Source organism: Telopea speciosissima, chromosome 3 (genome assembly GCF_018873765.1).
Source record: "Telopea speciosissima isolate NSW1024214 ecotype Mountain lineage chromosome 3, Tspe_v1, whole genome shotgun sequence".
NCBI classification, from domain to species: Eukaryota; Viridiplantae; Streptophyta; class Magnoliopsida; order Proteales; family Proteaceae; genus Telopea; species Telopea speciosissima.
The window spans coordinates 23,309,336-23,337,181 of NC_057918.1; the positions used below are offsets into that span (position 1 = coordinate 23,309,336).

A 27,846-nucleotide genomic window follows, 5' to 3' on the forward strand; every position below is an offset into this window, starting at 1 on the left:
AGATGCCAGTGTGTGCTCCCATTGGCTGTCACGCACGCATGACCCCTGTGCTCCCCCAGAGATAACGCTCTACCATATGTTCTTTATTGAAAGGATATCAATAACAAAAATAAGTCATTAATTGATATAATTGTAAATTGAGATGTAGGAAAAGACAATGATTAGCAAGAATTTCAATGTAAATTTAAAAAGTATATCTTTTATGCTTCGAAACAGAATTATGAATAAAAACATATGATTTTGATTTTGCAGGCTTAGTACTTTGGTTATACTTTATCGTTCGGTACAAATTCGTCTAAGATGCAAAAGAGGATTGCGGGCTGGCAGAGGAGAACCTTGTCTTCTGGGGGGCGTGTAGTTTTACTCAAACATGTGCTGGCAGCCATGCTGATTCATGTTATTTTCTCGATGGACATTCCTACCACTATTCAAAGAAAATTCAATGGAATCTGCTCAAATTTTATGTGGGGTCATTTAGATTGGGGAAAACGGCATCATTGGGTTGCATGGAGCAAGGTGTGTGCACCGGTTGCAGAGGGGGGGGTTGGGTATTCGAAATTTAGAAGACATGACAAGGGTGTTGCGTCTGAAGGGTTTGTGGAGAGCTATGACAGGAAAATCCTTATGGTGCCAATTTTTTCAGGCGAAATATTTAAAAAATGAGCACGCAGTTCTGGCTAGGGAAAGGGCAAGCGGTTCGGCCATCTGGAGGAGGGCATTGCGGTCCAAGGAGTGGTTGTTATCTAATTCGCAATGGCTCATTGGAAAAGGGGAGGTGCTGTTTTGGTTGGACACTAAGCTTGGATCTTGATACTCGTGTAAAAGATGTACTTACCCGAGAAGGAGCATGGAACATGGAGATATTGAACTTGATAGACTCTGACATTGTGCGAAATAGCTTGTTGGAGGGACGATTTTTTCTGACAGAACGGGAGGATCGGTTGGTGTGGACACCGACGAAAGACGGGAAGCTCACCACAAAGTCACTATGGAATGAATTAAGAAGGGGTGCAGCTGAAAAGCCGTTTGCAAAGTGGTGTTGGAACCGGGCTCTCCCCACCAAGGTGGGTTTCTTCTCTTGGCAGGTTTTGAGTGGAGGGATCCCTACAGATGATTTTATCATGAAGATGGGGGTACCGCTTGCATCGAAATGTTACTGTTGTGGCCAACCCAGGTGTGAGTCAGCAGCTCATGTCTTAGTAGAAGGTGGAACAGCGAAGAAGGTTTGAAGCTTCTACTCACAGCTTTGCGATGTGGAGTTGGTGCCGATGCAGGAGGTTCGCAGCCGCATAATGTTCTGGCACAGTCAGGCGAGTGAGGGAAAGTGTATGGTATGATTATTGGACTTCTCCCATCTCTTATTATCTGGGAATTATGCAAAGAGAGGAATAATCGAAGGCATGGAGAGAAGGGTCGGTTGGCCAAATACATTGTGGAGGTCATTAGGAGGTGAGTGGCTGAAATACCCATATGTCCCTCGCTGGGCAGCAAGCCCTCTTACAGGGAAGCTCTAACTCTGCAGTACTTTGGTGTTTCACACCGCCCAGGCTCTCTAAAGTCACCTATACCGGTGTACTGTTGTAACCCACTCTCGTATGTGAAGCTGAATGTAGATGGGGTGTGTAAGGGCAACCCGGGGATAGGAGGGGTTGGAGGCGTAATTAGAAATAGGGAAGGTGAAGTGGTGGCAGGCTTTGCCAACTACTACGGTGGATGCACTAACACCTTAGCTGAACTGAGAGCTTTGAGGGATGGACTAAGGCTCTATGAGAGCCTAGGATTCAAGGAATTTCATGTTAGTTCGGACTTGCTGACAATTGTGAAATGCATAGAGAAGGGAACATACAGGAATTGGAAGGGATGGTATTGGTTTTAGGAGGTGTTAGATTTGATAAGCTCTCTAAAACCGATGATAAAGTTCACCTTCAGAGAAGGAAACAGGGCGGTAGACTATCTGGCGAATTTAGCTTGTGAACAGAAGAAGGATGCCACGTTCTATGGGGAATCACGGTTGCCTCAAGAGCTGCGGCAAATTGCTCATGAGGACGCTATAGGTCTTCCAGTAATTAGGCTTTAAGATTGCCAATCTTGTAGGGGTGGGTGTGAGCTCTATTAGGAGCGTTTAAGAGAGTGTGAGTGAGCCTCAGGGCAGCTTGGGTTTGGGGTAAGGCGGGTATGTCCCCCCCTCTTGTACTCCTATTCTTTTAGATTATTGAAATAAAATCGTAGGGGCTGTCCCGGGTCCCAGAAAATATTCGGGGTAAAAAAAAAAAAAAAAAGAGTATAGGGAATTTGATATGGTATTGGTAGATACCAATGGTTTTGTCATAGAAACTGATACTATACCGTACTGAAAGAAACTCTATTTTTACATACCGAAACCGTATCGGATTTGTACCAATGTAGTTTGATACAATTTCGATTGATTTCAGTTTCGGTTCCAAATTGACACCCTTAGGGGTTTACATTTTTTTTCCCCTTGGGCCAGTGTTCTATGTGTGGGAGCGTGACCCCTACCTGTGCACAACCCAATGAGAGCATGTGCATTGACATCATAGAGGTGGGGCGATTATTTCGTCCCCTCTGTGTCTGGGTGGGGGCGGTACCCCCGGCAAAGAACGCCCTTTCTTTTTTTTTAAGCCAAGAGGTTTGGTGCATGACCATACATCATGCACGGTTTGAGCAAAAAATGTGAAATAGGACAATAGGAGGACGAAATAACTAAAAGCACCATCCCCTCTCTTATACGACTTTTTTTTTAATGATAACAATGGAAAATAAATTGTTAGAATAGTATTGAACAAGTCCAATGAGGAAAATTATCTCCTTCATTTCTTGTCCGGTCCAGTTCCTCAAGCCCCTCAAATAGGAGGCGTGGATCCACTCGGGTAGTATGTTCGGGTAGGGGTAGGATGGTCATTTTCACCTCTTTTTAGAGGAACTTGAAGAAATGGACCAAGCAAGAAAATGGAGTAGATAAAGATCCATCCAATGGAACCTGATTACCTTGCACCAACCATTTGCAAAGATCATCACTATCTACCTATACTTAGACTTTCCTATATCATTTTTGTCATTCCTTGTTGCAAACTTTGTAGGATACCTCTGGCTTTTGATGTAGGCTGGAATTGACAGAATTGGGGGATCAATTGTAAAAATCCCACTTTACCCCGTCACAAGCCTTTAACAGATAAACTTTGTGCCCACTTGATAACCTTACTGGTGTTTCTGTTCTAGTTATGTGCTGAGAAACAGCAAAACATTTTTCATTTTCTGTGCTGAGAAACCGTTTTTGACCCATTTGATAAACCTATTCTTAGAAACAAGCAAAACCCTTTTACCCTTTTTCTTAAAAAAAAAAAAAAATTAACAAAAAGATATGTTTGGCACACTCTTCCAATTTTACAAAAGAGCATAGTGAATGAATATAGGAGTTTTTATCGGGCACACTTTTTCAATTTTCAGTCAAGAAACGACAGAACATGTCCAACATGTTCTATCAAAAGTCTTCCAAAGAGCATAAATTTTGATTTATGTTTCCAAAAAGGCTCACAAAAAACACTTCGTTATCAAGCGATTTTTAGGTGTTTTTCCGTTTCTTAGAACGAAAAAACACCAGAAACTATTTCTCATAAGGTTATCAAGTGGGCTCTTTGATGGCCATGGAATGTTACCCCCTCTCTTCTGAATGATTATTCAATCCTTTGAATCTTAATGGTTTTTTGTAGTGTGGTAGCTACTATATTCTATTTTATTTGGGTTAGTCGTAACAACTAGTCTTTCAAAGTGTTGAACCTAACCCTAATGGTGTCCTGAGGAATGTCTCTCATTGGATTTGTGATCTATATTTATCCTCATATACTTTACCTCTTGTGAAGATATTCTAATCCTCAGTTGTTCGTTAAGGCTGTGAAAACCTTGAATATATCTACCTCAAATTCTCCAGTGATTTGCATTGCTAGTATTTTCAATGTCTCAACCAATGAGGTTGGTTGGGGGCCACCATTGTTATGTTTCAAAACCACTTTATCTTTGCAAGATTTGGTTAATTATAGTGTGGTTGTGACAGTAGAGGTTGAGACATAGGCCAGAGGTCTTCATCAAAGGATTCAAGCAAGTGGGAAAATGGGATACCAATCAATAGAGGCATGAACAGATTCTAATAAGTTGATTTCATTGATTCTGAAAACTATGGATGTAGTGTGGCCATGGGAGAGTTTTAAGATACTGCTTGATGTTCAATTGGGTTGTACTAATCTTTACAATTTTCCTTTTAAATGTAATAGCAATGATGTGGTGGGGGTTACTCGTTTCATAGGCCATATTTTGTATGATTTCTATTTCTATTTCGGATTGATTTCATAAAATGGTCAACAAATAAATTTTTGGTAAAAAATTTTGAAATTGTGTTGATTATATCAAACTATCAATATGAAATATTTTTAAGAATAAAAAATTCTATTTGATAGTTCAATTTATGAGAATAGATTCTTTATATGGCAAGGAGGTGGTGGTGGCGGCCGGGTAGTGACGGTAATGGTGGCAGTGGTGGTGGTGGCAGAGTGATGATGAGAGTCGTGAGACCATTAGGAGAAGAAGGGTGGTGTTTTTATTTTTATCATGAAATTACTACTTTGCCCATCAAATTAACCACATGCTCATTAAAGAGTAAAAGTGAAATCAAATGAAATAAAAATTTTTAAACAGCTCTTCTGGCCTCAGCTATTGCAGAATTTATTTTTTCATTTGATTTCTATTTCACTGAAATAAAGTATAAAAATCAAACCAAACAATTTCTGAAATAGAAATCACCCCTTGAAATTAAAATAAAAATCATACCAAATCAAGCCTTAGCTAGGAAAGTGAAGAGTAATAGGCGACGATTCACAAAGGAGATTCACGAAGGATGTGGATATTTCTTAGCTAGGAAAGCGAGGAGTAATAAGGAAAGATTCATGGAGGATGTGGATATTTCGGACTTTGTAGCTTCTAATATTAATTAATTTATTTTATCTGTATTTCCATAAATAAAATAAAATAAAATGAATTATGGAGAGGCTGGCTCAGATAAAAATTGAAGCCTATAAAAAGAAAATAGTTCTTCTCTAATGACGTTAATTATTAGAGTTGATCTCACACCATCCATTGGGTGTCAGTAATGGAGCAGATAAAAATCCCTGGCTCAAATTCTTGTATGTAGGGGTGTGAATTTTGGACCGGAAGCGGAGCCGTCCCGCTAGAAACTAGAACCGATCCACCCAATAGCTTATTGGTCCAGATCTGACCTTAGTGATATGTTATTGGTCAGAATCTGGTCTGGTCTTAGGAACTGTTAGAACCGAAATAAATGACCAGGATTGGATTATCATATAATAAAATCTGACGAATGATGTCATACAAAAGAAAAAGAACTTCAGAAGCAGTGTTTTTGGTATTATCTCCACCCATACCTAACAATTGCAATGTATAGATTATTATTTCAATAAAAATCTTTATTCATGAACTACCAAATTGGTGAAGATAGATGACTAATTATTATAATAGTTTGTTATTTCTAAACTCTCTATCTTTTTTCTCTATATAAACAAAGTCTAAATATGAGGAGTTATGTGAAAGTTATAGATTTCAAAATTAGTTAAAGTCTAACATATCTGTAGGGATGTAAACTGATCGAATTCGGTCGAATAGTGACATTATCATATTCGTATCCGATTATATTTGAACGGATTTGAATAATATCCTATCGATTTTCGAACGGATTCGGATAATTTCCGGATAGTGATTTTTTGAATACAGGTTATCCTAAATGGATATGAATACGATTTTTCGACTATCCGTTGACATACCATTTTTATGATGAGGGTTAGGGTTGAGATTTGAGAGTTCAGTAACTACCATATCTTCTACTCTTCTTAGTCTTTTATTCTGTTACGTTTTTTACTTTTGATTTTTTAATAGATATGTAATTCCATTTATTACATTGTATAAAACAATATATATAAACCAATAGCAAATCTAGAAAAATAATCACATTATCTTAACTTATAAATTTATAAAAATAAGATAACAAAATCCAATGAAGTAACTTAAAAGGATAGACAAACATAGAGTTATATTTTAGATATTTTATTACCATCAGACTACTAAACGAATCGGATAATAATCGATCGGATAGGGGGATTATCATATTCGTATCCGATTAATTCGGACGGATTCGGATTCTCCTAAACGGATACGAACGCGGATCAAATACGGATTTACGAATATCCATTTACATCCCTACATATCTGTTCGCATAAGATGATAATATGTACATTGACACATTGGACAGTCTACCTTTTTTCTAGAGTAACTCCTATTGTTCTTGTTTTGGGTTCTACATTATAATAATGTTTGGACCTGCTTAGGAATCGGAGTCGGATCACCCATTATTTAATGGTCCTGGATCTTAGATTTAGAATTGATGAGCTTATTGGTCCAGATCTGGTCTTGACATCTTAGAACCGGACCAATTGACACCCCTACTCCGCTACTCGTGTGGAAGACTCTTCCCCTACATGGGTTTGTCCCGAATCCTCATCAGCCTCTTGAACCGGTCCACCCGGAGCCACCGCAGCAAGTCTATTCCCTATCAGAAAGTGACAGTTATACCGGTGAAGATTGAAGACCCCACTTCGTGTGTCGTAACTCGAAACGACCAAAAACACAGAACGGGGGCGACCCACTGCCCGACATGTGGCAGTAGCAGAGTAATAGACAACTAAGCTCTGTAACGTAACGGGGGTAACACCTCTCTCCTCCGTACGCTCCCCTGTCTCCTTTCTTTCCCCTCTTTTTCTTTCTCTAATGTTTCAATCTTCGAATTTCATACTCTCAAAATCGTAACCCTAACTCATAATCATCACCGTTTACGCGATTACTCGTTGTCCTTCAACTCTCGAAGAAGAGATATGGAGTTGCAGACAAACTTTAATCCATTCGAAAAACGTCCCATTTCCAAGTCTAAGACTCCTGCAGTGAGATGGTACAAGGAATGGTAAGATTTCCATTTCGTTTCCGGGTATTATGCTTTTCTTTTTTTATATTCTCTGCCATTTTTTTTTAATGTTCTCACCCTTCACCTTTAGGCTGCATGATTAATCGTGATTGAGATATTGGCTTTTTTCTTCGTCTTCTTTCTGTATTTTTTTTTTTTTTGGGTATCGTTCTTTTGTGGTCGTCGAGTTTTAATTATGGAATTGTTTTTAATGAAGTTGGGCTGTGTTTGAAGTTGTAATAACTGCGTTCTTGATGAAGTAGTGAATATTCTTATTTCTATCTTGGTTTCGTTGTCTGTGTACTGAAGTGATCATGGTTGGAATGGGCTTACGGTTCTTGATGTTTGGGTCCGTGGGGGAGTATCTAGGAACAATTTTGATAGTTCCTGGAGTTTATTGTCATCGGATTTCGTTAGGCTGAAAATTAAGGGAATTCATCCTCAGTTTGGTTTTCTTTGTGAGCCTTACATTATTTTTGTTATGCATCTTAGTTCAATTTTTGGTTTTCTTTGTGAGCCCTACATTATTTTTGTTATGCATCTTAGTTTAAGTTTTGGGTTTCTTTGTGAGCCCTACATTATTTTTGTTATGCATATTAGTTCAAGTTCTAATGGTATAATCTTGCTAACAGCCTTGTTTTATGTTCAGGGTGCCTCAGGATGTCGTTTCTACTGGTGGCAAGTGCTTCCTTTTGAAATGGGTTACTGGTAAGTCTTCCTGCTTTTGATTCATTTATAAGACTTCTTTAGTTTTCATATGCAGTTAGCTTTCTATGGGTTCATTCGAATTGAACTAATTTTTGTGTAAAATTTCATTCCTTCACTTCAAGTAAAGTCCTCTCCCTCTCTTTTTCTCTGGAAAAGTTCTACATATAGCTATTGTTTATGTAGGCTGTCCACCCTTCACTTATTTTGGTATGACTTCAGTAAAGGTCTGCATAAAGCCGACTCCTATGTCTTCCACCCTCTGCGTATTTTGTTATTATTTCTGCATTGCTAGATAGTGATAATGTTCCTGAATTTCATTATGTGATAGTGAAAGGAGGTTTCATACTCTGCCCTCTCCGTTACCATATTGGCTTGTGGTTCCTTCCATTAAAATTTGCCATCAAATCAACTTCTGTGTTTCTCATTAGAAAAATCAGCATCAACAGAAATCAATAGTGTCTCTAGAGATAGCACAGGCTCAATTGGAATCAAGTTAAGGAAGCCCACAAAAGAGAAGTAAATCGAAGAAGCAATACCTTTTACCAATAGTTTCTAAGAGGTTTCGTTGGGATCAATTAAGCACTCCTTGAGCATCGTATTTTTACTGGTTCAGAATACATATGGGCTAAGCTAGTCATGCTTGTATTGCTGATAGAAGTTGGTGAGCTCAATGACTAAGTCCCAGATAACGAACATGTGAGGAAGGGGAATCATGGTGGAGGGCTTGGTGGTGTCGATGTTGATGGACCTGAGGCAGGCCACTGTGTTGGTGCCGTCTATGTTCATGGCGCATGAGCTGCAAATGCCTTCCTTGCAAGACCTCTTTGTCGGTCAAGCTGGATGAGTCCTTAATGTGGTACTGTAATTGAGTAATCAAAACAATACCAAAACAGAATCTTTCCTCAAGAGAATAATATCCTGATTAGGATGAATGTTGATAGAGAGAAATCAGATGGTCAAATCAGAATAGTACTCAGGTCGAGTTCTGTATGAGTGAAGAACCTTTGCTGAAAATCTAAGATCCATCCAATGGACAGATCTGAAATAATGAACCAGTCCTTGTTGCACTAGAAAAGGGTATTTCAGTCAAATTACAAATCAGACTAATAATCTGAATACAGAATATTAATCGCCAATCAAATCTGATATATGACAGAATTATGCAGCAACAATAACCCAACAGAATGATCAAATCAAATCAGTAATCAGAAGTGCAGAAATCCAGAATCTGGGAATAAAGGCAGAATTGGAATAATGAAATTATCTCTAGATCAGCAGGTCTGATCTGATCATCTGAGAGAAAATTTAATCGAGTTCTTCCCTTAGGGTTTAGAATATCCAGTCAAGGGAGCCCAGATCAGTAATGGGAATCGCTTTGCAGCTCTGCAGGAAGCTGATTTGTGCTCCATAGCCAATCTGGTGGAAAAGGCCATTGATTCAACGACGAGAGAACGCGATAGGAGTCCGGATCGGGGCAACCCAGTGTATAACTCCAAACTCCCCAATTCTCAATGATCAAGTTAGGGGTGTGGCATGCACCCAAAAAAAAAAAAGTTAGGGGTGTGGAATTTCCAAATTCCATGGTACGCTAATAGATTTGTTGACGATATCCATGAGCTGCGAGAATGCTTTCAAAGTTGTGTTTTCACACATCATGTTAGAGTGGTTAATAGCTGTGCTGATTTTTTGGCTGGATTTCTTCACTATTGCCAAGAGATCCATCTGTGTATAGATAGTCTCCCACTCTCCCGGTGGCTCTTTCCGCTCTAATACGGGTTGATGCCAACGGGAAGAAATTTTTTAGGATGTTGATCCATATACTCTTTATCTAATTAATATAAATTCTCCATTTTCTCCAAAAAAAAAAAAAAGAAGAATATCCAGTCAAAAGTTGAAGGTAATCTAATGGCTGGATTGCTTAATCTTAAAAAAAATGTAGCATATGATCTTCTAGAATAATACTTATTGTTAATGACGAAGAAGATGGAATAAAAGAACAGCAGAAAATAACATCTGGACTTCACACCGCAAGGTGGTTCGATTGGATCAAACACCGACCTATCTTCATCGCACACAAGGGGTTCCTTGATCAAATACAAGGGATCTCCAATGAAGAAGAGAGCAGAAAAAGCAGCAACTTTATTTATCAAATTCGTGTACAATGCTGGCCTCCCTTAAAAACTTATATAGAAGACTCAAAATTAGACTCAAATACTAAAAAGGAAAGGCCTAACCCAATCTTTAACTAATAAGGTATCCTAAATTGACTAGGAAAGTGAAATAATAAAGGAAACAGACGCAAAACAGGGTTGGACTTATAGAATCCAAATCCAGCCTAACTAAAACACTTAATAACAATAACTTGCAACTTAAACAGAACCACATAGAACCGGTTCAGTTGAACTAACCCACATGAGACCAAGATCTTGCATTCTAAACTGTAATGTGAAAGTTTTGCTCAAATTGTTTTGTGGGGTGATCATCTGGAGAGGGTGGACCTCGGCGCAACGGTAAGGTTGCTCCATTAAACAACGCGGGTTCGAGTCAGGAAGCAGGGGTAAGGCTATGCACATTATGACCCTGCCCAGACTCGGCGCAACAGTAAGGTTGCTCCATTGCGACCTAGTGCTCGTGGGTTCGAGTCAGGAAGCAGGGGTAAGGCTGTGCACATTATGGGCCTCCCCAGACTCCGCAATGGTGTGAGCCTTGTGCCATGGGTATGCCCTTTTTTTCACCTGTGGCTGGATTTATAAGTTGGATCTTTGACTGATTAGGAATTTATTTTAGAGTTTTTTTTATAAGTTGATTGTTTTTTTTGGGGGAAAGGGGTTAAGCACTCATTGTAGTTGGATTATAATTAGTCTTATTAAAAGTCTTGATTTAACTAGGAATAATACTTTAAGAGTTTTTTGTCCACTCATGGTAACACTAATAATAGTTTGTATGTATATATATATAGATAGATAGATAGATAGTTTGAGACCCATTGTAATATAAATTTCTGGTTATGAAATGAAAAGTATTTCTTTCCTGTGGGAATATCTTGATTTCTTGGTTGTGATCAAGCTTTTTTTTCTGCTTGTTTTTTGCTGTGTCTGCTGCTGACTATATTCCTCTGCTGTTTCTCGAATCTTTATTCTCCTGTTGAGTTTTTTTTGTTTAATAAATTTTTCTCGGTGCCATATACTTGCTGCTTCAACTCCCCTCCCCCCAAAAAAATGTTGTGGTTCAATATTCTTTCCTCTTAGTACAATTGGCTCCATCGTATTTATTTCTTCTAAACTTGTCTTGTTTCTCCCCTCCTTGCACTATTCTCCAACATATATACCCTTTTTGAACCCTACTAGCAATCCTAAAACTTGCTAGTGTTATATCCTAGGCTGCTAACTCGCAAAGTTACACAGTTCTGATGTGTCTTGCATCAATTAATTCTTGTTGGGGGGATAATTATAGAAAAGTATAGGGGTTCTCCTTCGCTCACCTTCCTGGGCTAAGAAAATTTTGAAGTTCTCAGGTCCCCAGTGAAGATTATCTACACTGCGGTACTTGATACCTCATATCCTCTCGCCAGAAGGGTAAGTGACTTTTGGTATGTGCTTTTGTAAGGAGGCTGAAGGAGCCGCATGCCATCTTCTTTTTCATCACTTGTTCTTTGAATGGGTGTTATCAGAATTTCTTTCTTTGTTTGGGGGATTTTTGGTCTTTCCTAGAATGCTGGTTGACCTCATCAACAGATGCAACACATTGCCCTAGTGAATATGGAGGTGTCTTTGGTGCATGGCTCCTTTTCCATTACAACCCGCCTGCTTGGGAACCTTAGAAAAGAGAAAAATTGAGAATCGAGGATGAGTTTACTTCTTCGTCGTGGATATAGGTTCAGTCTTCCAACCATTTATCTTTCCGTGCTGGCCATGGTTCAGTTCAAGGTGGCCCTCAATAACTCTTACCACCATTCTTGCTCTGTCCCCTGATGTGCCAAGTTACTACAAAGTTAATTAACCTGAGTCTTGGTTCAAGGTGGGCCTCCTAAACTCTCACCACTGGCGTTGGTTACTCTGTCTTGAATTGTGCTCAGTTAATGAAATTCTGCTTTATTTACCTGGATCATAGAATCATGATCATATTTAGTGGGTGGGTTTTATGTCTTGGGAAGTAAAGATTGGAGCGACAACAGTAGAGTTCCATCTCAAGATATTCAGGCTTATGTACGTAAAGGATAATGCTTTATTAAGGACATATGGATGAAATGTTCTTTTCGGTTGCATGATTCCAATCAAAGGTTGCCTCCAATAGAAGGTTCACCTAGAAAATGGATTTGACTTACTAAGCTGATGCAGTAACGCTTTATTGGGCCGGCTTGAACCCATTTAAAAGCCCAAACTGAGAACCTGGTCCAAATCTGATTTTCGTCTAGTAGAATATTTTGACATTAATTTGAGTTGATATCGTAATCTTTTATTTTGTTTTATTCTATTCTGTTTTATTTTGGTAGGAGTTAGCTACCTTGGGGATTTTCTTTCAGTTAATTTCCTAGTTAAGTTCTATATTTGTTTTGGAATGTAAGTTGGAGTTTTAGCTTTATATATGCATGTAACCCTACAAAGAGATTAGACGAATAGAGAATGAATTGAGTTTATTTGGTTGTTGCCTGTGTGGCTTGAGCAGCTGTGGCTGTTTTCCCTTTTCCTCCCCTCTTTCCTCCCTCTGGTACAATTCTTCTCTTCTTTCCCTTGCCCTGCGAGTATGCACCTTCTCCGTGCAGGTATGTTCCATCATACTCGTACCTTTACTAGTAGCCCTGTTATTCTTTCATCATCTATTTTTACTTCCTTTCTTATTATTTTCCGATTATTCCTTCTTTTCTGCTGCTATCCTCCTACCGAGCTGCAAGGAATTGATCGATCTCCTTAATGAGGGTTTGGCTAGATATTCTGGTCTCAGGTGGTCCTTCTGTAGGTGGCTCAGACCCTCGACTCTCACTCTAAATTTTTTCTGTGAGAGGTTCTATTGCTATCAATGCTGAGATCCCTCCTACCACCTGGAGTAGTTTCAGGAAATTTTAACCACTGTTCAGATCACTATTTCAACTGGTGGTGGGGCACTCTTCAGAGATCTGCAAGTTTGAAAACTCCTTCTAAAATCTCAGGTTGATTGGACTTCTTTTGAATGATTCATCTCAATTGGGATGGAGATGGGTTACCACTGGCTTGATGTTCTTCTTCTATCGTGAGGTTGAAGAAAAGTGGTGACACTGTTTTCTGTCACCATAGCTTCATTCTTTCAAGTATAGCCTTCCCTTCTTGCTTTTATTCCTACTTATATCCTTATTTTGTTAATTCTAAGTCGACCTTTAATTTTTAAATCCTAATTCCCTTCTTATCTCAGCCCCTAGTCATCTACCATATAACCCTTAAGATTCTGTTTAATTACAAAATTGCCACCCTCTGAAAATTTCAGTTTATTTACAGAATTGCCATCACTTCCTTGTACTTGGATTTTACTTGTTTGGATGGGCCCGTTGGCGATCCAAACCAGGGTTTTTGAACCCTGGATTGCATCCTAAGCCTTGTCCGAAATACTTTTTGGGTTGCCATGCTGAAAGTTTTGGCTGATGGTTGTCTGAACACTGGCTGCTAGTCTAATATATCCACCTTCCTTTATCTGGCTTTGGGACTGGCAGTGCAAAAACAATTATGAGGTACCTGATAGCTTCTGAACATTCTCCTACAAAATGTCTTGATTCAGCATTAGAAACTGAACTTTCTCCCGTTATTCTATATTTACTTGTGCGCATATTATTGTCCCAGTAGAAAAGAACGAGGTTGACTATTACAGTCATAGTTGTCACAGCGTCTAGGCGGACCCAAGATGTTGGAGGTGGTCCAGATGCAAGGCAACACCAACAAGGAGACCAAGGTGCCTGGACACCTAGGTGACGCCTTGACAACTATGATTTCAGTTTATATGTGTTATTTATGATCTAGTTCACTGTTGCTTGTTTCCATGAGCATTTCCTTCTTTATGATGTTTTTATGAAATTGATGCATTGATCTGCTATCCCTTTTTCTTTCTAGTTACTCAAACACACAAGTTCGGTCTAGTTATTCTACAGATATGCTTTAAGAGTATAACAAGCAAGAAATCTAGTAAATTTTGAGTGGTGGTTGTGTGATTGTGGTTAGATGCCTCACCTTATATTTTTATTATTTTTTCTGTTTAGAGGACACGTTGAAGGCCTTGAAAGAGAAGCCTAAAGAGCCTGAGACTGAAGAACCAGAATCAGAACCAGAACCTACTACAGAAGTTCTTTTCCTTTGCAGCTATGAAAGCTGTGGAAAAACTTTTATTGATGCTGGATCATTGAAGAAACATTCTCACGTCCATGGGGAAAGACAATATGTTTGTCATTATGAAGGATGTGGAAGGGTAATAACATTTTTCATTATTTTCTTTTCAGAAAGTATTCATAACTTGGTTATCAAACGAAGGAGACAATATTACATATTAAATTATAATAAATAGATTCTCTGGAGACAATATTACTTATTAAATTATAATAAATAGATTCTCTGCTGCATTTCACAAAGCAGTAGAGATATGGAGCTAACTATGGTTTCAGTTAGGGGTATTGTTTATATATGAATTTTAGTATTGACTTGACTGAAACAGAAGTATAATGGAAAAGATGGATTACTTGAAGAGTGAAAACAAATTTACTTGTGATGGTGGGATGAATTATTAGTTGGGATTGGAGGTTCAGACCTTGTTGGTACCCAGGACAATTTTTTACTTCTGCTATATGGAATATCTGGGTGAACTTTTTAAATGGGTAGGCAGTTTTAAGTTCTGGTTTATCATTAACTATAAGGGAGGGTGTGGTTTTTGACAGACGGTCATTTTGTTGGGTTCTCTTTGTTGGGAGCCCATTGGGGAACCGTTTGGCTAGGGTACAGCGTCCTGAGTGTGCAGGTTGCCTCTTTGGAATATTAATACAATCTTTGTTTACCTAAGTAATAGGATTGGTGAAGTTTCTTAAACCTTTGAAGCAAGGTACAAAAGGTTGGTACCAGACCATATTTTGGTCATTCATTAATGCAACATGTTATGGATGCATAGGAAACACTACATGGTGAGATTAGGAGGCTACTAGTTAATATTTCTTAAAAATTACAAACAGTTCAAAAGAAATATTAATTCATTAGATCACCACAAACAAATCATTACTGGGTGCTGTCCACTTAAACAAGTGAAATGTACATGTTATGTGTGACGATGCTGCCAAAAAGCAAGCAAGAGAGAGAGAGAGATTTCAGAACTGCTTCCCTTTTTTTTGGATAGATAAATTGCTTCCTGCATATTAACAATAAGACATAGATTGTTGGAATATGTAATCCAGAATACCGTGGGGGTATTCTGGTCCTTTTGGGGTTAGTTTATTTATTATGTTATTAGGTACAGTCGGCTATGTGGGTTTTAGTCCCACATCGTCTAGTTTAGTCTATTTTTAATTTCCCCTCTATTATAAATAGAGGGGCTTACCTATCAATTAATTAATTCAAGTATTTACAACTTCCATTTTCTCTTCTCTCTTTTCTTCTCTCTAGAGTTACTGGTTACAGGTCCTAGGTTTTCTACATGGTATCAAAGCTATTGGAACCAGTACTAATTCTCTCCATAATAGCCGTTTTGAGAGTCGTTTTTAGTTTTTTGGTTTGAAGAAGGAAACCCTAGTTCATAAAAGAAGAAGAACTAGGGTTTCGTATGATGGATCATACATATTTGATTCGAAGGTTTGCTGGTCGTGGTGTTTAGTCTGCCGCATGGATTGTCTGGTTTCTGCTATCGATTTTGGGGTTCTGAAATCACTGAATATGGTAGTTGATTGTTGATGGCGTTTTGATTGGGAACCTTATAGTTGTTTCTCGGCTCTGTCGAAGGTTACCGCTGATTGTATGGTTATTGATTTCTGGTTGCATGGGATCCTTTGCTTCTTCTCGATCTGCTGCTATTTTGCTTCTTCTACAACCCTCGATTCATCTTCCTTTGCTAAGTTCTGAGATCAGCATCAACGAAAGCCTTGCTGATTTATTAAGCTTGGTCGATTGGCTCTGAAATCTGGGTTGAAGGAAGCCCATCTACTGGCGATTTTAGTCCCTGAACCTTGGCTCCAGATACTTCTCCTTTGAAAATTTTCGAAGTCTGGTTCAGACTTGGTTCTGGTATTAACTGGATCGAAGGATTGGTCGATGGCTGCATCGATTCTGCCCAGATTTTTGAATCAGTTCTGTCTAGCAACTGGGAGATTGTAGATTGGAGTTTCTACTGGTTCTTCCTTTTTGAAGATCGATCAAGTCTCTTCTTCTTTTGGAAATCACAACTTGGTTCTTTTGAATGGCCATGAAGTTGCTGCTTTGTTCTTCGAATCTCAGGTATCCTTTTCCGCGGGATTTGCTGGTTCTGTTGAGTTGTAAGGAAGAAGATAGCATCCTTCATCAATGGGCCCTTGGTTACCACCTCCTCTCTCTGGTTCTTGGTTGCACCGCTGCAATAGCTGTGGTTTTCTTCTCGTTGAGTGAAGGTCTCAAACTCCCTGGTTTTTGCTCCAGATGGTTTCGTGAGGAAGAAGACTTCCTCTGTAAATTGGTATAAAACGACAAGTGCTTTGATTCCTTTTCATATTCCTTTGTCCTTTGTTTCATTATTTCAGTTTTCCATTTATACCCCTCCTATTAGCACTAAGTTCCCCATGTCCTTATTTTACTTCTCATTCCAAGATTACCCTTTTGCCTTAGGTGATATTTGTAGTTAGATTTCATCTAAATTACAGTTATGCCATCCCTTATTCAACTTTATGTTATTTGCAATTCTGCCATTCCCTTATTTGACTACCCAATTGAAAATTCTGGTTATTTATGGAACTGCCATTTCTTTTTCATACATTCCCCTATTTGACTACCCAATTGACCCTTGAAAATTCTGGTTTATTACCAGTTTGCCCTTTGGCTTGGATTGTATTTAAAAGTGGACTTCCACCAAATTACAGCCATGCCATCTTTTTTTCCGACACCTTTCTCTTTCAATAATTCTAATTCCCTTCATATCCCATACCTTTGGTATTTATCCATAACACCTTTGGAAACTTCTGGTAACTTATAATTTTGCCATTCCTTCCTTTTTCACTTACCCATAGCACCTTTGGAAAATTCTAGAATATTATGTTTTTGCCCTATTTCTTACATCATCTCTATTATGTCCACGTGTACTACACGTGAGGGGGGGATTATGTACAATACACCTGCAGACATTGCAGAACGCAGAACTTGCAGGAATATTGGTGCAAAACATAGAAAATCAGTTTTCTCCACCATTGCTATTGGGTATCCTTTGTTATTGGGTTGAATTTGTTGTAAGGGGGAGATTGAAGTATTGAAGAGTATTAAAGATATTTGGTTGTTGCCTATTTGAGGACTTTCAGTTGGGTTGATATTGCCTGATTCAGTTTGTTTTTGCTGGTTGCTGCTCTAGTTATTTAACTTCAAGATTTTATGTCACTATGACAATCTGAGATTCATCACTGGATAGCCATTGAAGATCGTTGAAAGCTGCCTTTTTTGGAAGACATTCCAGTCCCGATTTGCTAATCATGTCTGTCCAGGTTTTGAAGATCTATTTTTCAAGTTCTTGAAGGTTTATTTGGGAGCTGCATTCATATGTCAAGCTGGATTCTGCTGCACCTTAGTTTTTTTCCCATTTTGTTCAAGTTGGGCATTAGTACCTTGTATGTGCCAACTTGAGGGGGAGTGTTAGCATTATTTGGAGTTCTTTTTTCTTTAGTTCAAGCTGGATCTTCTTTCTTTACTTATTTGTATAATCCAGCTTGAGGGGGAGTGTTGGAATATGTAATCCAGAATACCGTGGGGGTATTCTGGTCCTTTTGGGGTTAGTTTATTTATTATGTTATTAGGTACAGTCGGCTATGTGGGTTTTAGTCCCACATCGCCTAGTTTAGTCTATTTGTAATTTCCCCTCTATTATAAATAGAGGGGCTTACCTATCAATTAATTAATTCAAGTATTTACAACTTCCATCTTCTCTTCTCTCTTTTCTTCTCTCTAGAGTTATTGGTTACAGGTCCTAGGTTTTCTACATAGATCATACCAGTATGTCTCACCAATTAACTCTTAGAAATATGTTTTCATGCCAAAGCATCACACAATTCCCTCGGCCCGATCATCCAATTCACTCCAACAGTTACTTGATGGACCTAAGTCTTCTATTATTCAGATGTATTGACAAATCTGAAAATTGTATTTAAGTCCATCCTCTCTATGCACCTTTGCTTCTATTTTTACTAATTCTGAATTACAATGAGAGTTCTTGAAGGATGAGAACCTCAATGACCTGATGCCACATCATCACATTCAAGCCAATGCCTTTGTTTACTTCTCTCCCAGGAAGTTCGGATCAGCTCAAGATGAGTTGTGTAAGGGGTCCACTTTAAGAGTATATTATTGGTCTATTAATTATATATTCTTTAATTTACTAAGGATTTTATTATTATTATGGTTAGTGTAAAACCATTTGTGAGGTCACCAAATGTCACAAATTAATCTTGCCATCCAATACTCATTTAAGAATCTATAAAGACCGTTGATTTGTCTAATATCGAATCCACATCATCTCTGACAAAATTAACCCATGAACCTGAAACCTTAAATGAATCCCTAACCTTAAACAATTAAACCTTGAAACTTGGGATGGGTGAACCCCAACAAGAATAGCCGCTGTGAACCATGAACCGTCACAATGGAAAGATTACTGGATCCGTGAAGATGCTCTGAAACAGTCACTATATTTTTTAATCTCCATAAATTAGTAACCCAACATTTTTTATAGGCAAAAACAAGAATATTATTAGAAGCAAGCACACTAGATTGCGCATTGGTAATAACTCACAAAGCATAACATAAGAACAAAGCTGCATGTACAGATCTTCTAATGTTAGTTAAATTATTTGTTAACTCATACTCTAAAGTCCAAACAGGTTAGACCTTAACAGGCAGGTGTAGCAGGCCAGTTCGCTCCATTGGATTCATGGTACAAGGTTTTGGTGAAATTTTGCGAAACCTACTGAAATATTTCGGTTTCTTAAATGGTCGAAACTAAACCCAATGCAATACTGAGAAGTGATCAAGTTTCGACCGAAATTTCAAGGTTTTGGCAAAATTTCGGTCCAAAGTTTTGTTTCACCGATTCGGCTGAAACATTACTTTTGGATCAAGTTTAAATACCACACTGAGCAGTGATCAAATTTGACCAATTTCGGCGATATTTCAGTTCAAAGTTTCATTTCACCGATTCGGCCAAAACATTACTTTTGGCTCAAGTTTAAATACCACACTTCGAACGAACGTTCATTTTGCCCAGTTTTGACTGAGAAGCTTGGAAAACCCAGTTTTGGTGTTTTCGGCTTTCTTGGCCTAATCACTATTCACTGCTGTACAATGTTGGAACAAGTACTTGGGCAATAGAGGAACGTAGTGGAAGCGACGATTTGCTGTGTTGTTTGAAGATTTCTGCAAGATTCAAAGTCGGAGGTATATCACTTTTCCCCATAACTAATTTTTGCAAAAAAATGAGGATAAATACTTGTTAGTTGGCAATCAATTTTTTATATTTTATACTACATAGTCTGATCACTTCATAGAGCCAGAATTCATTTTCTGTTTTAGGATATTTTTTAAAATCTCTTGGAAAGAATAATTGACTTTCTCACAACAAAATTGGGTTAATGCTTAGTGTTTGGAGGTCAATATTTTATATATGTTGGATTGGCCGATCTACGGCCTCATAGAGTTGCTTTTTTCCCCTGTCCGAAAATTAACTATTTAATTTATTTTGAAAAATGACAGAAAAAATAAAGAAAAATTTTCCGTTTTGGTTTGAAAACTTTTTAAAATTGATGAAAGTGTTGTCACTGTATTTACAGCTAAAAATGATGATTCATGTCTCATTCTATTATTGTTTATGATAAATCACATTTTGGGTCTGGTTTTTCAAAATCTAAGGGTTTCACTATGTTTAAAGGTCTAAATAGACCTAGAAGTTTCAGGAATCAGGATTTAATTTGGCCATTTGCCCTCAAAACTTGCAGGAAAAAAATGTATAGATCTTGACTGAAACATCGCAAATGAAGTCCCAACATAGTGGAACCCTTAGATTTAAAACGCGAATAATACAGGTTTCAGCCCAGATTGAGTCCTGCTTAGTGGAGATTGTGGAAGGCCATCTGAGTCAAAACATTGCAAATGAAGTCCAACGAAGGGAGTCAAATGCTTTATGGATGTCAATTTTCATGAGGGCAGCAGGGTAGTGCGATTTACCGTCAAATTCATGCACAATCTCCGCACAAAGGATGGTTGTTTAAGAGTCCACTAAGCAGGATTCAATCTGGGTCAATTGGGTTTATTCCTACCTTCTCAAAAATTATTCCATTTGGACTGTTACCCTCCTTGCTGACCCTTCATGGGTCTAGCGCAGAATCCTCCTCCTTCACCCCTTAGCTCTTAGTGCCACCTCCACGGTGATCGCTGATGGGACTTCTACCTTCCTCTGGCTTGATCCTTGGCAGCTCTTAGGAGTCCTCTATAACCTCATAGGTGCTCGTGCAGTCTACTCCTATGGTATCCCTGAATCAGCCCCCCTCTCCACCATCACCTCCCTTGGCTCCTTGCCCCCCCTCCCTTCCTGGTCTCACTCAGATCTGGGCCTCTCTCCCCCCATTCCCCCGCCCCTCTCTCTTGGACAGGGTTATCTGGCTCCCCTCCCCTAACAGGCTTTTTACTTCTAGTTCAGCTTGGAATTTTGTTAGACAGCAAGGTCCATCTGTCCCTTGGCACAAATTAGTTTGGTTCAAAGGCCACATTCCCCGTCGCTCCTTCAATGTCTAGAGAACCCTTAACCTTTGCCTTCCCACCCAGTCATTTCTTTACTCCCGCCACATTCCTGTCTCCCCCTCCTGTGTCCTTTGTTGGAATGGTGTAGAGGACGTCGATCACCTTTTCTTCTCTTGTCCCCTAGCCTCCTCTATTTGGAATTTAGCCTTGGATTCCATTTGGCCCTGCAGTAGATGTCCCTTATCCTTCGCAAGGGAGTGGTTATGGTTGGATATGACTTTCTCAGGTAGCTCTATTTGTGACATTGCCGTTAAGCTAGTGTTCGGGCCTGCTATCTCTCATATTTGGATGGAGCGGAATCTTCGAAGATGGATCTCCAACTCTTGTTCTTTAGACATGATTTGGAAAGCCATCTTCTTCAATGTTTTCTCTAGGCTTCATATGCTCCCCCATGGCTCTCTTTATAATTTCCTAAGGAACAGGCATATTGTTGTCTCCTAGGGTTAAGATATTTCTATTTTGCAGTCTTCTGGCCAGTCTTTTGGACCTGTGGCTTGTACAGCTCCCCCTCTCCCCTTTTCCTCCCTGTGTATTCCCACCACCCATCTTTTCCCCTTCTCTGGGGCTTTTGGTAATGAATTTTTTATTCACCCAAAAAAAAAAAAAAGATCACTGGAGTTGTGATGCAGTTGCACTATTGGGGTTTTTCTTACTTGGGTTATTTGTATTTTGTTTTTTTTTGGGAAGTAGACAGCAGGAGATTTGATTAAGTATCTTAGTTGAGAAGAGTTATTTTTCATAGTTTCTATTTGTTTAGGAGTCTTTTCCTCTTTATATAGAGGCATGTAATCTGTGATTAAGGGATGGAATTATATGAATTTAATTTAATTGGAATTGCTTATTGTAGCTTGGAGCCAGGAGTGCGGGTCTTCCTCTTTTCCCGTCGGTTTCCTCCTTCCCCATTCTTTACCATCGGGCCTGTTACTGTGTTGGATTTGATAGATTTGGGGAGTTACAAACCTGTTCATAATTTCTTCTGTTATTTAGAGCCCTGATTGGGGGGCTGAATTGTTTCCAAAGAGTCCCTCTACCATTGGCTTCTAGTTATCTGTCGTGAAGTTGTAAGGAAGAAGGTGAAATACCTCTTATTAATTGCTATTAAGGACCACTAATGTTATATACGTTATACCTGTTTCTGATTTTATTTTGTCCCATCTTCACTCTAATTCGGGTCCAGATTAGTCCCCTACTCCCCTCTATATAATTCAAATTCCTGATCTGTCCCTGCTTCCATTATTTTATCTAAAAGGGATTCAAAGTTCCATTTAATCACAAAATTTCCACTGCTTCCTTTTTTTTTATTTTTAAATTTATTCACTTTGGTGGGACCCATAACGACCAGAAAGTAGTAATTTGGTAATCCGGACCGCATCAAATTGTTCATCTGAAACGGTGAGAAAGAGATCAGAGATCCACGGTGGGAACGAGAAACATTGTTTTAGGGAGATTCCTGCCATTCGAAAGAAATCACCAATGCTAGTCACAGATGATAGTCAGCTGCCTTGATTGCAGCTATTGCACATTTGCTTACCATCTTCACAGTTGCAGTTGTGGTTGCAGAAAAGGAGAGAAAAATTGAAGAGGTTGAAGAGAAAATTCAAGATGCTTTTTCTTTACTAGTTTACTCATTTTATCCTCATTTCTTTCTATGTTTTTTTTTTTTTTTGGGGGGGTGGGGGTGTTAAACATGTCTTAATACATGTAACATTGCATATCACAGAACCTTGTTACAAGAATTAGTATTATTATTTTTCGTAAATTTGCTTCTTCACTATTTTTTAGTGATTACATGATTTACTATTATTAGTAAACTGTGATATTCTTTTTAAAATTGTACTGGCTAAGGTGAGTAAATTTTTACTATTCTTAGTAATTTTTATATCTTTGAATGATGAAGGAGTTTTGGTTTCCGTGGGTGTTAAGTTTCTGAGTCATATTTTAAATTTGAGTCAAGTTGGAGCTAAGTTGGCTTACTTATTAGTGGAGTCTGTCTATAGCCTTGTAATTGAGACAACAAGCTACTTAAGGGTGTAAACCGGTCAGGTTCGGCCAGTCTTAATTTGGTCTGTCTTATTATTCCATGACTGAGACTGGCCAATTAACTTATTGGTCTTAGGGTGGTCAAACTGAAACCATATATTGTTGTCTGAATTGGCTGTATTCGGTTGAAGGACTGATTAACCTGACCAGTTAAGCCATCTGTGGTTCATATTTTGGTGTAAGATAGACTGATTGGTCCTTAATAGGTCACAAGTAGTCGGCCTTTGCTTGGGCTTGACATGGGTCCTAATTGGTTGGTCCCTTGGTCTAGTTGAGTTGGCCAAGAGCGTCCAGTTAATTAAAATTGGTTTTAATCCTTAAGCTGAAACTGACCCACTTATTAAATGGTTGTTAGTCTCAGTCCTAATTGGTCAATTCTAGTTGGATTAGTTGGTTCTCGCAAGGGTTTGACACCCTTAAGCTGTTCCTTAATGAATTTAAATTCTTGTGTTCTTAGGTTTGCATGGCCAAACCCATCTTTCTTGCTGATTGTGGATTCTTTTTCTCGGTTTTTTTTTTTTTTTAGTTTGATTGTAAAAAAGAGGGCGTACCCAGTGTACAAGGCTCTCGCCACTGTGAGGTCTGGGGAGGGTCATAATGCACACAGCCTTACCCCAGCTTTCAACAGAGAGGCTGTTTCCAGATTTTAGTTTGATTGTAATCTTCAAGAAATCATTTTGCAGGTTCTTGAACTACTAAAAGAAAAGTTTTTATAAAAAAATTAAAGGCACCTGTCCAGTTAAATATTTTAGATCTTGAAATTCTCTCAGTGATTGTTTAGAGTAATGTTGATTCTGTTGAGAAATCAGCATGGACAACATTTTGAGAGAACTCATCTAGGTTCAACCAATTGACATGTAATTTGATATTAAAAGCAAACAGAAATGTTGACCTACATTTGAAGATTGTTTGACTAGGTTCTTTGACAGTTGATTTGATCTGAACACTGGTTCTTCAACTAGGGTAGCAGTTTCATTGGGTGGGGCTTTTTAGATCTCCATTATCCTTCGCTGACTTTAAGATACTTGGGTTGATTTTTTTTTAAAGTAGAGTGGACTATCATTTCATAAAGTTTCCTGGCATTTGTATTTTTTTTTTTATTAATCTGGTTTTGATCCTACAGGAAAAAGGTGTATACAGATTTTCTTGTAATTTACTCTTAACACTATTAGTAATTTTGTGAGTAATAGCAAAAACTAATCCTTGTTTAAAGAAATTCTTATTATTTCATAATCAGCTTGGGCCCATTACCTGAAGGTTTTGAAGCTGCTTCATACCCATACTGTTTCATATCCAATTGTGAACCTTTTTTCTTTGATTTTCTTTTTTGTTTTTTTTGGGGGGGGGGGGGTTGTATTGGTGGTGAATCATCAAACTTCACCCTTTTGTTGCCAAATCTTATTTCATTCCTGCAATTATTGCAATATGTTCTTTTTCAGAACAATTAATTGACCATGTGTTTCTCTTGCAGAAATTTTTGGATAGTTCCAAGCTGAAAAGACACTTTCTTATTCATACAGGAGAGAGGCATTTTGTGTGTCCTCATGAAGGCTGTGGCAAAGTAATTTTTCTACCCACTCTAAACTACATGCTGGAATTTATTATGTTATGGCAGGGACCATTTTAACTTGTTCTTTGTCAGTATTTGTGCCAATTACCTCATAACTGCATATTTACTTGTTTCTTCTATTTCCATTTTTCATTCCCACCTCTTTCAACAAATAATATCTTGAGCGTGGAAGTTCTTTAGCTTTTTCTTTTTGGGAATGTTCAAAATTCCAAGGGTGTCAGAAGCTGTCTCTTGGAGCTAAAATGAAAAAAGAGAGAAAGGTTTGCCACCTTGTTTAGAAGCAGCCGTTCAACCAGTGAAAGGGATCATCATTGGTCAAGAAATTCAAGGTCATTGTCAGGGTCTGGGTCAAACCTTTTCCTTCATCCACCAGAAAAAGGTCAGTGGAACATTTCTGTTTTTTGAAAGGTAAAGTGGGTCACTTATTTTTGTCCTACCTGGAAAGGGCCCAGATGACAGGTTGAATGGATAGACCAAGCTGGGTTACAACATTGGCTGTTTCTTAAGTTGTATCTCAATCTCTCTGAGAGTAACAATAAATGTAACACTCTCTGTGTTAGTAAAAACTGGTATGGGCAGAAATGCTGTCAATTCATGAGAGACATTGTCAGCTAAGTTTAGTTGCAATTCATATGCCAGATCTGCACCAGTGTGGCATGAAACACGAGTCCTGAGTCGGCATGATTCACAGTAGTATCAAACTTTCTCCTTCAGGGTTCTTTAGTATTCCCCCCCTCCAAAGATGGGTATTTTGAGGAAAAAGTTAGAGAATGAATTATTTGGTCAATTAAGGAAGACTAGTCAATTCTTCTTACGTTTCTGTCCTTCCTGCACTGGTTGGATATTGTTCTCTGATTATGTCTTTTGACCTTTGTATTCTTTCCACTACCATGTAAGTTTAAAATATTTTGCTACAATCTTTGCTAAAGTTTCGGGAGCCACATTGGTCAATACATCTTCATTTTTTTTTTGGTTTTTGGTTTTTGTTTAAGTTATTATCCCAAATATCACCTATTGTAAAATTTTCAGTTAACTCATGATTAATTTGTACCTTTTTTTTTGTGAATTTTTCTTTAAATATACTGACTTGCAATCTGCAAATTTGCAGGCTTTCTCCCTGGATTTCAACTTACGGGCACATATGCGAACACATTCCCAAGAGAACTATCATACCTGTCCATATGTGGATTGTGGAAAGAGATATGCTCATGAATACAAGTTAAAAGCTCATATCAAGGCTCACCATGAAAAGGTGGTTCTATCGATTCTCAATATTTAGTTTTCTGTTGATTAAGCATGGTTACATTATTTCATTTTCCATTATCGGGTTGATTTCTTGGTAAATAATTACCTACAAGGTAACATTTTTTGAATAATAATCCGGGGTCCTTCAGGTAATTCACCTTTAAGGCGTAACTCACCTATCTGGTATGGGGTGGAAGGTGGTGGGTGGGTACATGCGGTGTTTAGTTCTCTGCTGAAGCTAAAAGGGTCTGTTGTACACTTAATATCTGGAGATTTTAGGGTCTTAACTTCAGTCTGACACAAATTTTCAAAAATAAATAACTTTTGTAAGGACGAAAGAGTCTGGGTTTTAATTGCTAGCAGTTGTACCATGCAGAGTAGAAATGAGGTGGCACACCGCATCTGATATTAATGTATCATTGATCTTTTTTCTGCAGAAGATTGTTTCTGAATTTCAAAAATTTATTTCCTTAATATTTCACAGAACACGGTGATGGATATGATAAAAAACAACGCACCTTCAAATAAGCTACCCAGTGCTGCAAAGCCTTCTGCGGTGAATTATGGCTCTGCTTCCTCTGACCGGCCTTATGCCTGTCCTTACGAAGGATGTGATAAATGCTACATTCATGAGTATAAGCTGAACCTTCATTTGAAAAGGGAACATCCTGGTCATAATGCAGAAGAGAATGACAAGAATGACCCTGATAATGATCATGAGATGGATGAAGCCAGTGACCATGATGCTTATGGTGGAAAAGGTTGCAATGGGAAGAATCCTAAGCGAAGAAAGCCAAACAAACCCGTGTCGAAGATGCCACCTTCGAAAATCCAACAGCGAAAATCTTCAAATGTGGCTGCCCCAAATTTGAACATGGTGAAGAAACAGTGGCTAACCAAAGACATGTATGAGGAAGAAGATAGTGAGGAAACAGAAGAGGATTGTGATAATGTTGAAGATGGATGGAGATTCACAGAGAATAAAGAGGATGATGAAGAGACAGAGTACGAGGATTAAGGCAAATTTTGTTTCATGGCAACCCGTATGTGCACAATCTTTTATGCCAAGATTGGCTGGTTTTTTACCCATACAGTATAGTCCTAGTGATCAATGTAATTTCTTTGATCCTTTTTGTTAGCTTTTCTCATCTCTTTTTGGAAAAGATCCAGTGATTTAGAAAGTTCAACAAATTTGATATTCTATTTTTTGAAGTTCGATTCATCCATGTTCAGTACCTCAATGCCAATTGTATTTTCATGACTTGAAGATTATCTTTTGTGTGTGTGTGTGTGTGTGAGAGGTTAGTTATATTGGGAACAATCCCATATTGAAAAACTCTAGGATATTGAGTGCCTACATATGCCAGTTGAACATGCCCATGTTGTAGCTAATTAAGCAAACCTAAATAAGGTTGTAGGAATTATACATATTGGAGTACCCACCCTGACCCCCCATCTGAGGGATGGATTCAATGGAGGACTTGTTGAAAACTAGGAAGAAGACTTCAATCCCTAAAATTTGGTAGTTGTTTCATCAATGATAAAAACAGAATTCACAAATAATATATAACATCATATGGTCAATATATGAGTAGATGTCAAAAAAATGACCATGTTCATATAATGATGTAAAGTTTCAAGGTCATATGTTCTTCAAATATAAAAAGAGATGCAATTAGCAAATTAACCTACCTATATTTTTTTTATGGAACTAAAATTATGCAAGGCTGGATAAGTATGGAAAAATATTCAATTGCAAGTCTATACTCCCATCAACTTTAAACTTTATTACCTCAGTAGGAGACATCTCCTAAACTTACTAAATGTGACTATGTGATTGTCTTTATGACAATAAACAACCAAATACCATCCTACATGATTTGTTATTTTAAAAGGCATAGGTTAGTCTAGTAACTTTTAGGTTTTTATTTTAACTAGAAACATAAATTTAGGTGGGGTTACTTTCTTTAAAATAATTGTATGCATTCTCATGATATATTTATTTTTATTTTATATGAATTTGAAAAGATTAGAAATCTTTTGCAACATGATGGTTGATTAAATTTAGAAGAAGAGGTCACACATAAAAAAAAAGTTAGTTCTTTGCTTATTTAATTTGGATACTAAGGAATATTATCTTAGAAAAATGTATGATTTGTCTTGTCATTCTTCTCAGACTTTTTTTTAAAATTTATTTCCTAGCTTTTGAGGAATTATTCATTTTTATTTTCAAATTCATTGTATTTTTCTTGTTTGAACACCAGGTTTCTATTAAAGTCATTCAATAATTA

At 38.0% G+C, this 27,846-nt stretch overlaps 1 protein-coding gene across 1 annotated transcript; it reads left to right on the forward strand.

Annotated features, from left to right (window-relative positions):
- The first annotated feature begins 6,826 nt into the window (after window positions 1–6,826).
- On the forward strand, window positions 6,827–26,822 carry LOC122656539 (zinc finger transcription factor YY1-like). Its single transcript, XM_043851099.1, has 6 exons — window positions 6,827–7,036; window positions 7,686–7,744; window positions 13,965–14,170; window positions 24,212–24,301; window positions 25,419–25,562; window positions 26,040–26,822. Exons 1-6 carry the CDS (start codon window positions 6,951–6,953, stop codon window positions 26,571–26,573), a joined length of 1,119 nt encoding a protein of 372 aa, XP_043707034.1. The 5' UTR covers window positions 6,827–6,950; the 3' UTR covers window positions 26,574–26,822.
- The last annotated feature ends 1,024 nt before the right edge of the window (window positions 26,823–27,846 follow it).